Genomic DNA, 12021 nt, shown 5'->3' on the forward strand with positions numbered 1-12021 from the left:
CCTTATATATACTCATTCCCTACATATGCACACAGAGAGTAAAAGGACATATGTTTGGCACTTATGCATATATACAGAGGCAAGCTGATATACACTCATTACATATATACACATAGCAAATGACATATGCTCAGTACATATGTGTACATATAGAATCAAGCTGACATACTTAAACATACACAGTGGTAAAAGAGAATTATTTAGCTCCATTTGACTCACTCTAATTCCTCCCTGTACTTAACTCTTTGCCTTACTTCTCTTTCATGAGTCTTAAGCCCAGTGGATGCTCTTCTCAAGTTTCTAGGCTCTTGTCCCTTCCCTTTGACCCACATGGCTAATTATCACAACTTTCCCTTCTAGTAGCTGGGCTGCCCCTGCCAGTCACCCAGCTGCCCTCTTGCAGGTCTCTCTAGCAGTCAGCCAGATCAGATGATCTCTTTAGACTGCCAACTTTAAGGGTGACCATAGGCTTTTGAGTCAGACAGACCTCAATTTGAGTCCCAAGTCCTACTGCTCACTAGCTGTGTGACCTTGGGCAAATAATTAATTTCTCCAAACCTCAGTTTTCTCATCTACAGAATGAGAATAATAATAGCACCTTCCCCATTAGGTTTTTGGCATTATATACATTATATAATACATGTGGAGCTCTTAACCTAGTATGTAAATGCAGTTAATGGCTACTGCCACTCATAATAGCTAACATTTGTTTGCTTATTGCTACCTCTACCCAATTATTTATTATTTACAATGTACTAAACATTCGGAGAAGGCAATGGCAAGGCACTCCAGTACTCTTGCCTAGAAAACCCCATGGACGGAGGAGCCTGGTAGGCTGTAGTCCATGGGGTCGATACGAGTCAGACATGACTGAGCGACTTCACTTTCTTTTCACTTTCACACATTGGAGAAGGAAATGGCAACCCAATCCAGTGTTCTTGCCTGGAGAATCCCAGGGATGGGGGAGCCTGGTGGGCTGCCGTCTATGGGGTCGCACAGAGTCGGACACGACTGAAGTGACTTAGCAGTAGCAGCAAACATTGTTCTAAGCACTTTATCTATGCAAACCCATTTTATCCTTACCACAACCCTATGAAGTAACTAAAAATTTATTTCCATGTTGCTGCTGCTGCTGCTAAGTCACTTCAGTCATGTCCGACTCTGTGTGACCCCATAGACGGCAGCCCACCAGGCTCCCCCAGCCCTGGGATTCTCCAGGCAAGAACACTGGAGTGGGTTGCCATTTCCTTCTCCAATGTGTGAAAGTGAAAAGTGAAAGTAACTGAGGGCCAGAGAATTGAAGTAACTTGCCCAAGGTCATTAAGCTTGCAAGTGGCAGAGTTAAGATGCAAAACCAGATGGTTTGGTTTCAGAGCTTATACTTTTATTTACTATGCTATAACTCTTACTACAATTTATGGGTGGTTGTCCGAGAAGCTATTTTTTGGGTACAATCCTTTTATGAGTTAAACCTTTGGAGAAATTTTTGAATTGCAGCTGAAAATTTCCATTTGCCGAAAGATGGAGAAAATCTGCATTCTATATTCAGAGCAATCCTGAGCAACTGAATGACAAGAAGACCTTCAGGAAAAACCCGGAGGTGGTTCCTCAGTCTTTTTACCCACTCACAGGGACTGTTTGGGTGAGGAGCCTTTCAAATATACACAATTACAGTGGTGAAGCCTGTTCTCAAGGCACAGTGACGGTACCTCTGTGGATTCCCACAGCACTTTTTGTTCAAATATCTGTAACCCCAGCCTCCTTGACTTCTGCCCAAAGACTCTTGAGAGTCCCTTGTACTGCAAGGAGATCCAACCAGTCCATTCTAAAGGAGATCAACCCTGGTTGTTCATTGGAAGGACTGATGCTAAAGCTGAAACTGCAATACTTTGGCCACCTCATACGACGAGTTGACTCACTGGAAAAGACTCTGATGCTGGGAAAGGTTGGGGGCGGGAGGAGAAGGGGACGACCGAGAATGAGATGGCTGGATGGCATCACCGACTCTGTGGACATGAGTTTGAGTGAACTCCGGGAGTTGGTGATGGACAGGGAGGCCTGGCCGTGCTGTGATTCATGGGGTCGCGGAGAGTCAGACACGACTGAGCGACTGAACTGAACTGAACTGAAGGCCATGTGGGTAACAAGAATGGTACCTTCAACTGAAGTTGTAATCACGAGCAATGTAATCACAATAATCACTGTTAATGATGACAAGAAGCCCTAACAAAAGTCTCCTGATGTCTGGCCGGGGGGCCGAGGATGGCTTGTGCATACCTTTGCACACCCTGCAGAATTAGTGGTGCCAATCTTTTTGCCATCTTTTATCAGGTGATGAATGATGCTTCTCCACCTGTTCATGCTTGTGATGTGATGGGGTTTTGGAGTCAGAGGAGCCAGGTGACTCCAATGTCCTAGCTTTCTGGTTTAGGTAGGTTACTTAACCTCACGAGCCTCAGTTTCCTCATCTATAAAATGGAACTAATACCTACCAACAGGGTAGATGGGAAAATTAGTGACAAGTAATAGGAAGTGCCCGGCAGTACCTGGGATGTAGCAGGTCTTCAGAGAATTATAGTTACTACTGTTATGGCTCAACCCAACAATTATTCTCTTCCACCAATGATATTATGGGGTCTGTGCACTAGACTATAAGTTCCATGAGAAGCAGTAACTTCGTTTCATTCACTACTGTTTCTCAGCATCTAGAACAGTGTGTAATTTATAGTAGGTGCTGAGTAAATATTTGTTGACGTTTACAACCAGTTGATCTTGTTCTCTGTCCCCACTATGCTGGCTGGCATTCAGACGAATGCATAGGCCCTTGCTCTGATTTTTCTTCTGCCTGGAACACTCCCCTCTTCACTAGTTAACTCTTCCTCCTGATCTAAGCACGAGTGCAATTCTTTCAGAGAAACCTCTGACTTTCCCTTCCATAGCCTCTGTCAATACTGTTGCAATTTTACTTTTATTTGTATAACTGATTAATATTTGATTGTAAACTTCATAAGGAGAGGGACCTTATTTGTTGTACTCATCACTGTAAGTTTTCAGGGACCCAGGGTAGACCTTCAGTATAAATTTGCTGAATGAATGAATGACTTCCATTGTTGTTTTTGTTTTTGACTGTACCATGCAGCTTGTGGGTTCTCAGTTCCCCCACCAGAGATTGAACCTGGTCCATGGCAGTGATAGCCTGAAATTCTAACCATTAGGCCACTAGGGAACTCCCTACTCTTTTCATTCTTTAAAAATACCCCTCTGTCCAGGAAGTGGTGTCCAATTTCTTGAGTTGGGTCAGAGGTCAATCCCAGGGTTGCATCGGTGCTGCGCCATAAGTCATTCCAGTGTTTTTGAACTGAACTCAAGTACTATGATTCTCTCCTACCAAGGCCAATTTGTCAGTCCCAGAGTTCTCATTACTGCTTATCAGGGCTTTATTATGCTGCTAGTGAACTCCGGGAGTTGGTGATGGACAGGGAGGCCTGGCATGCTGCGATTCATGGGGTCGCAAAGAGTCGGTCACAACTGAGCGACTGAACTGAACTGAAGACCCTCTAGCTGGAGGTCTAGAAAAGTCAGAATTTTGGCTGGGTTGAGAGTGTGAAGTAGGATTTGCCATTTATTCCTCCTTCCCCCACGCCCCACTATGTCTATCTAGTGTTTATCATACTGAGTTGTAATGATTAATTTTTTAGATGTGTCACCCCCTCATCCCCTAGCAAGGCAGGGCTATCTCTTGCTCCCAGAGGCTTGAAAGAATGCAATGAGATTTCTTGAAGGAATGCAATGTTTTCCATGAATGAAGTTTTACTGAGGACAAAAATCAACTCAAAGGAAAGGGCACTACCTCTGTTGTTGTTTTTTTTTTCTAAAAACCTGAGTCAATAAGTCTCTTTTTAAGTTAATTTGGGTTCTGTTTTCTGTGACTTGGAACTGAAAACATTCTGATAGAGCATAATCCATGGTGTTCAGTTATAGAATCTCTGACAGATCATTGTTAAAAAATGTTTATTCCATAGTAACTCCTTCTTACCTCTCTAAGAAGAGCAGACTTTACCTCTTTGTCTCTGGGCTCAGCTATGAGACTTGCTTTGGCCAGTGGCATCATAGCAGACATGTACAGAGGGGCGTGAAAAGTGCTTGCACAGTTGGTTATGCCCCTTGTACCTCTGCCACCTCCATAAAAACAGGTTCCTTCAGGTTCTGCCCCTTCAGCTGGGGCCCCAAGGTGCATATGCCTGGAGAAGATCAGAACTCAACCTGCACACAGGAGCCAAGCCCAGTTGAACCTGCAGTTTGGAGCCCAGCCACTCAGCCAAGCCTACAGTCAAGCCCCAGACCTAGGAGAAATGAATGTTTACTATGGCAGGTTGCTGCCATTTTGTGGTTGTTTGTTATGGAGCAATCACTGACTGATAGGCCAGGGGTTTCCAAACTGGCAGTGTATGTGAGTTACTTAGACAACTGTAAAGTAAATAAGGGATACTTGAGCTTTCCCCAGAATTCCTGGAGTCATATTCAGAAATCTATATTCTTTTAAAACTTACTGGGTGATTTAAAAACATATATGTATCTTTGGCAGCTTTGGGTCTTAGTTGCGACATGCAGTGAGCAGGCTGAGTTGCTCTGCAGCATATGGGATCCCAGTTTTGAATCTGCACCCTCCCCCTGCACCCCCCCCTTCTGCTGGAAGGTGGATTTCTAACCACTGAACCACCAGGAAGTTTCCTCTGGGTGGTTTTTATGTAGTGAGTTCCCCACTCTTTTGCTGTCTGAGTGGGTCACCAAAGTTAAGGCATGTGACGGGGATTCTATTCAGTTCAGTTCAGTTCAGTCGTCTCCGACTCTTTGCGACCCCATGAATTGCAGCACGCCAGGCCTCCCTTTCCATCATCACCAACTCCCGGAGTTCACTCAAACTCATGTCCATCAAGTCAGTGATGCCATCTAGCCATCTCATTCTCTGTCGTCCCCTTCTCCTCCCGCCCCCAATCCCTCCCAGCATCAGAGTCTTTTCCAGTGAGTCAACTCGTCGCATGAGGTGGCCAAAGTATTGGAGCTTCAGCTTTAGCATCAGTCCTTCCAATGAACACCCAGGACTGATCTCCTTTAGAATGGACTGGTTGGATCTCCTTGCAGTCCAAGGGACTCTCAAGAATCTTCTCCAACACCACAGTTCGAAAGCATCAATTCTTTGGCGATCAGCTTTCTTCATAGTCCAACTCTCACATCCAGTCTATTAGATGACCACTGATTTTTTTTAACTTTAAAAATTTATTGGGGTATAGTTGATTTACATGTTAGTTTCAAGTATATAACAGAGATTCAAAATTTTATAGATTATATTTCATTTAAAGTTATTATAAAATGTTGGCTATATTCCCTGTGCTGTTCAATATATCCTTGTAGCTTATTTATTTTATACACGGAAGTTTGTACCTCTTAAGATCTTTTTTCCTCTCTGAGACTGAATGATTGAAGTCAGAGGACTCTTGTTTCTGAGGTCCAATCCTTTTCAATTTGAAAACTTCTGAGAAATCTGTGTTAAATTTTTCTTACCTGATTTGGAGAAAGATGCAGAAATAAATGATCTGTGATTTATGGCCATAGGGTTTTGGTTTTATTTAAGGATTGTCTCCTCATAGTATTTCTTCCTGGACTATGGTTAGCAGTCAAATGAAAATTAAAAGCAGAAGACTGGGGTTTGGAGAGCCAAAACACATGGCTGGAAAAAAATCACTGGGGAGGTCATGTTTAATGGAGAAGCTGTTGAAGGAATGGTCTGAGAAGGAGCCTTTAGCTGTGGCTTGGCAGTTAGGAACCCGAGATCACACCTAATGCAGAAGCTAGTTGAATTTCAGCTGTAATAACTGCCATGCCACAGCCCAGTTTAGACATTTGAGGCAATCTTAGTAAAATGTTTCAAATGTGAATTTATATAAAAAGCATGATGAAAATATAATTTAAAAGAAAATAGCTTTTTAAAGTTTTAACAAAAATTTTCATTGAAAAAAATTCAAAAAACACAGAAAAGTATAAAGGACAGGGGTCTTATTCGTAAGCTCACTTTTTAGAGATAACCACTGCAAATATATCGCTGTACATTCTTTTGAAATTTTTTTCCTGTGGATATGTACACATGCATGTCTATTTCATAAATGTAAGATTTTCTTACACATACTCACTGGTATCCTTTTTTCCATGTCAGCAAACACTAATCATCATTGCTAAAGCTGCATAATACTCCATTGCAAAAACCATACTTTAGTTCCCACAGATGGACATTTAGACGATATTTACTATTATAAAAAGGCTGTGATGGATATTCATATAGACATTTTGTGCTCTTGTCCAATTATTTCTTTAGGATAAATTCCAGTTCTTGGAATTGCTAGATTAAAGGATAAATGTTTTAAATGTTTCTGATACATAGTTGAATTGCTCACCTCAAACATAAATTAATAAAGCAAGGTTTTGTCCTTTCTTTTGGGTTTCCCCTGTGGCTCAGCTGGGTAAAGAATCCGCCTGCAATTCCAGAGACCAGAAGAGACCAGAATTCGATCCTTGGGTTGGGAAGATCCCCTGGAGAAGGGAAGGGCGATCCACTCCAGTATTCTGGCCTGGAGAATTCCATGGACTGTATAGTCCTTGGGGTAGCAAAGAGACACGACTGAGCGGCTTTAACTTTGTCATTTCTTTTATCTCTTTTAGTCATCATCAGGAAAAGAAAGCTTGTCGGCTTAATCTGCCTTTTACTACTACTGGGTTTAAATATCTTTTTATATACTTATTGTCTATATTTAATGTGAATAAGACGTTAGCACCCCATTTTTCTTTTTACTCTATCAACCTTTTATTTCTGATTTATATTAAGTGTTGTCTCCTATTTACATTGAAGATATTATCCCTAGTGTGGTTTTACCTGTGGCAGCTTTCCACACATTAAAAAATTTTATGAGTCAAATTCATCAGTTTTTCAACGAGATTTATAAATTCCTTTTGAGGTGAGAGGCAGCATAATAGAATGAAAAAAGTAGAGGAATTTCAAATAGTTCAGTCCATCATCTTATTGCTGTGGCTGCGTCTCATTTCACACAATGTGATAGGAAGAGCACTGGGTTGGGAGTCGGATCCCTTTTCCTCTCTGGCTCTCAACTTCTTCCTCTGTAGAAGAGGGATGAGAGTGAAAACTCCTTTGTAGGGCCGTAAGAAAGAACTGGAGGGAATTTGGCCAGGTCTTGTATGTAGCAAATCTTATCTAAATATTAGCTGTTCTTAGTGGGAGAGGGCAATACAGAATTTTAAAAACTATTTTAAATTCAGTTGGTGTTTGTGGGAATAAGGTAAAGGTGAGGATCCCGGTAATTCAGCCATTTACCCCCATCTCTAAGAACGACAAAGCTGGAGTCAGAACGTGAGTTCTAATTCTGGGGTCCTGGCCGTTTTCCTCGTAGGTGACCTTGGACAAGTCACCTTCACTGCTCCGCGGCTCACTTTCTTCACCTAGGCAATAGCTATATAATAGCCCACCTGCCCTTTTCCCGGCCAAACTGCTGGGCCAAGGAAACGCTTCAAAAACGCTCACAGAAGGGCGGCAAAAACGTCCGTCAGGGAAACGCCTTCGGATCCTGCTCGGCGCCCGCCGGCCCCGGGTGGCTGGAGCAGGGCGGCCGCGCCCCCAGCCCCCGCCAGCGCGCCCGCCCCGCCGCAGGAACAATAGCTCCCCCGGAGGCGGCGCCGGCCGTGGGCGGGGGCGGAGCTGCGGGCGCGGGCGCCGGGGGTGTGCGCGGGGCGGGGTCGCGGCCACCCCTCCCGCCGGCGGCTCTGTCGCGCGCCCCGCGCCGGGCGGGCCGGGGTCTTTGTGACGCGGCGGCGACGGCCGCGGACACAAAGGGAAGGCGAGGAGGCGAGCGAGGGGCTGGGCCTGCCCCTGCCCCGCGACCCCCGCCCGCCGCGCGCGCGCGCCCGCTCGTTCCCCGGCGGCGGTCTCCCCGCGCGGGCTCGCACGCTCGCGCGCACTCGCCGCGACCCTCCACTCCGTCCCGAGCGCGGCTGGCCCGGGCCTGGCGGGCGCTGCGGGTGGGGCGGGCATGCCGAGGGGCCGCTCCCCGGCGCAGCGGCGCGGCTGCTAGGAGGCGCCGAGGCAGCGGCGGGGCCCCCGGCGCGCGGCTGGATGCCCCGGGCCTGCGGCTCCCTGCGCTTCCCGCCGTCCAGGGGCGCTAGCCATGGGCGCCGTGGCCGCTGAGGCGCCGCTCCGGCTGCCGGCCGCGCCCCCGCTCGCCTTCTGCTGCTACACGTCGGTGCTTCTGCTCTTCGCCTTCTCTCTGCCCGGGAGCCGCGCGTCCAACCAGCCCCCGGGCGGCGGCGGCGGCGGGGACTGTCCCGGCGGCAAAGGCAAGAGCATCAACTGCTCAGGTAGGACCGGCCGGAGCGCACCTCTGCGGCCCCTCCTTCCTTCCGGCCCCGCGGCGCGGCGCGGCCGGGCCGGGGTGTGGGGGTCCCGGGAGCCGGGCCGAGGGTGAGCGAGGGCGCCGGGCGGGGCGCGAGCGCGCGCTGCGGGCTTGGGGACCCGCGTGGGGCCGGGGAGTGGCCTTGCGTGCCTCCGTGTGTGCCAAGTGGCTGGGCGCGGGCGGCCGGGCTGCTGGGGAGGGCATGAGGCCGGGTCGGCAAGTGGGAGGCAGCCGGCTGGGGCTCCCGGTGTGGTCGTGGGTGTGCACGCGGGAGCGCATGTTTGTGTTGTGAAGGCTCAGGGGAGGGAGCGGGGCGGCCCCAGGCAGGGCTTTTCTGTGTGCTTGTGTGACGATGAGGGGTCAGGGGAGTGACCGTGCGCTGGGGAGGTTCCTTCTTGGGGGGCACTGGGGTCTCTGAGGGGTCGTGTGGGGAAGGGGAGCGGCTGGCCCAGAGGTCGCAGATAGGCCGTGGAGCGTGACTGTGTGTGTGTCTTTTGGGTTGAGAGGTGGGCGCTCCGGGCTCGGAGTGACCCCGGGTCTGTGGATATGAGCAGGGGAAGTCCTGGGACCATGGAAGTGACCCTCTGTTGTGTGCGTTGTGCTCGGTGAAGCCAGGGGCTCAGGGATGTGCCGGGGTATATACACTGAGGAGGAAGGAAGGGGGTCCTGGAGTAAGCCCCGTGTGTGTGGATTCAGAGGGAGGTTAGCTAGGGAATCATCATCTTGTGTAGGATGTGGGTAACAGAAAGAGGTAATTAGGTCTCCGGGAGTGCCTCTGTGTAGAAAGGTGTGCCCCCGGTTAAGGTGGTGTGTGAAGAGGGAGCCGGTTGCGAGGGAATGGTCCTGTGCGTGCGTTGGGCTGTTTTGCAGGAGGGCTTGGAGATTGGCCGCCACGGGAGCAAGGGAGTGACCTCTCCCCTCTCTCCAAGGCCGTGTCCCCCCCCACAGCTGTTGCAAACAAAGAGCTTGCTGGGGCTGTAATGGACGAAACTGGGGAGGAGGGGATCCTGGCAGTAAAGTTCCCTCTTCCTTTCACGACGGGTCCCAGAGGAGCCCTGCGGCAAGGAGAGGCTTCCAGGTCTCGTTTAGGGGTGCGTAGGTCCTTCTGGAGCTGGCCTGGCAGATGCTGGTGATCATAAGCCACAGCCTGGCTAACTTGCCCTTCTATCAGTTCTCATTTTCCACTTGTGTTCTTTAAATCAAGGGTGGGAGAAGAGGTATGGAGGTCGGGGGTGGGGCTGAAGATAGAATGGACGTCAGGTCACAGAGAATCCTTTGGTTAGTCTGCCAGACAACCTTTGTACCCAAAGGGCTCTTGAAAGGGGCATTGTTTCTGGGGGAGTGAGGGAGCAAGTGGGCCTCAGCATAGATGTTTATGCTACCCTAAATCAAGAAACCTTTGGCCTGCTGTTTAGGTTTGAAGGTCTGAAATCTTTAAGTAATTTTCATAATGGCATATTTTATGATGGGGAGGGGTTATGAGCACAGTAAACAATAGCATGTCCATTAAAAACTTTTCCATCCATGTAATAACTTATTTTATTTTTCTAGTGTTAAGTGGAATGTGGGATAATGTTTTAATACATAATCACACTTTAATGGTTAAGAATAAAAGTCATTAGTATGTCAGCATGCCCTTTTGTAACAAATATTGGCTATCAAACTTGTAAGTGATCACACCATGTCAAAATATTTTATGGGATAATGTGCTGTGGTTATTTGTTCTTGCTGAGCTAATTTTCCTTAGCAAAATAAAGTGTGTATTGATGGATGTTTTCTGGGTATGCTTGCTAACTCTGGTGGATAGTACAAGTTTAAAAAAAAGACATAGAGGGCTGAAAATCTACATGGTATGGAAAAAAGGAACGATTTGGGGATTGTGGCCCTTGCTAGGCAACTATATGATTCAGAGCAAGTTACTTAATTTTCTTAATTTACTCTTTTATTAAAGGGATTTGGATTTAATAATATCTGAGCCTTACTTCAAGGGTATATTGATATTTTGATATGTATACCAATAAATTAAGCTTATTAAATAAAATGTCTCTAATGCTAAGATACACTTGAATAACTCTGGGTCTAAAACTAAGAGTTCTAACTAAATGGTATTTGTAGATTCTTGTCGTAATTGTTCCTAGGATGAATTCATATGGAAAGTAATTCTTATGGGAGTAATTCATATGGAAAATAAATTTTTGAGAGTTGATTAATTAGAGAGCTGTAGTACTGCAGTTTGGACATTTGTTGTTGTTGCCATTTAGTTGTTAAGTCTTGTCTGACTCTCTTGCGATCCCATGGACTGTAGCCTGCCAGGCTTCTCAGTCCATGGGATTTCCCAGGCAGGAATACTGGAGTGGGTTGCTATTTCCTTCTCTACGGGATCTTCCTGACGCAGGGATCAAACCCATGTCTCCTTCACTGGCAGGTGGATTTTTTACCACTGGACCACCAGGGAAGTCTAGTTTGGACATACAGTTCAGTTCAGTTTCTCAGTCGTGTCTGACTCTGCAACTCTGTGGACTGCAGCACGCCAGACATCCCTGTCCATCACTAACTCCCAGAGTTTACTCAAACTCATGTCCATTGAGTTGGTGATGCCATACAACCATCTCATCCTCTGTCATCCCCTTCTCCTTCAGTCTTCGATCTTTCCCAGCATCAGGGTCTTTTCAGATGAGTCTCTTCTTTGCATTGGGTGGCCAAAGTATTGGAGTTTCAGCTTCAACATCAGTCCTTCCAATATTCAGGACCGATTTCCTTTAGGATGGACTGGTTGGATCTCCTTGCAGTCAAAGGGACTCTTAAGAGTCTTCTCCAACACCACAATTCAAAAGCATCAGTTATTTGGCACTCAGCTTTCTTTATAATCCAACTCACATCCAACCATGACTACTGAAAAAACCATAGCTTTGACTAGATGGACCTTTGTTGGCAAAGTAATGTCTCTTTTTTTTAGCATGCTGTCTAGGTTGGTCATAACTTTTCTTCCAAGGAGCAAGTATCTTTTAATTTCATGGCTGCAGTCACCTCTGCAGTGATTTTGGAGCCCCTAAAAGTCTGTCACTGTTTCCACTCAGACTACCGCACAGTTGCACTCATCTCACACGCCAGCAAAGTAATGCTCAAAATTCTCCAAGCCAGGCTTCAACAGTATGTGAACCGTGAACTTCCAGATGTTCAAGCTGGATTTAGAAAAGGCAGAGGAATCAGAGATCAAATTGCCAATATCTGTTGGATCATTGAAAAAGCAAGAGAGTTCCAGAAAAACATCTACGTGTGCTTTATTGACTACTCCAAAGCCTTCCACTGTGTGGATCACAATAAACTGGAAAATTCTGAAAGAGTTGGGAATACCAGACCACCTGACCTGCCTCCTGAGAAATCTGTATACAGGTCAAGAAGCAACAGTTAGAACTGGACATGGAAAAGCAGGCTGGTTCCAAATGGGGAAAGGAGTATGTCAAGACTGTATATTGTCACCCTGCTTATTTAACTTCTATGCAGAGTGCATTATGAGAAACGCTGGACTGGATGAAGCACAAGCTGGAATCAAGATTGCCGGGAGAAA

The 12021-nt window shown here is 46.8% G+C and overlaps 1 protein-coding gene across 10 annotated transcripts in view; it reads left to right on the top strand.

The window, feature by feature from the left end:
* Positions 1-12021, top strand: part of TMEFF1 (transmembrane protein with EGF like and two follistatin like domains 1) — a 151552-nt gene that overhangs the window by 47606 nt on the left and 91925 nt on the right. Inside the window, exon 1 of one of the 10 annotated variants that reach the window (XM_088838200.1) lies at positions 7880-8418. The exons of the other annotated variants lie outside the window; for them this stretch is intronic. Within the exon in view, the coding sequence (XP_088694326.1) occupies positions 8229-8418 (190 nt within the window). The 5' untranslated portion in view covers positions 7880-8228. Of the gene's footprint in view, positions 1-7879; positions 8419-12021 lie in introns of those variants that run through there. 10 annotated transcript variants of the gene reach the window in all.

The sequence above is a fragment of the Moschus berezovskii genome, chromosome 7, assembly GCF_049115385.1.
Source record: "Moschus berezovskii isolate FMDL1 chromosome 7, NW_MosBer_1.0, whole genome shotgun sequence".
Classification (NCBI taxonomy): domain Eukaryota; kingdom Metazoa; phylum Chordata; class Mammalia; order Artiodactyla; family Moschidae; genus Moschus; species Moschus berezovskii.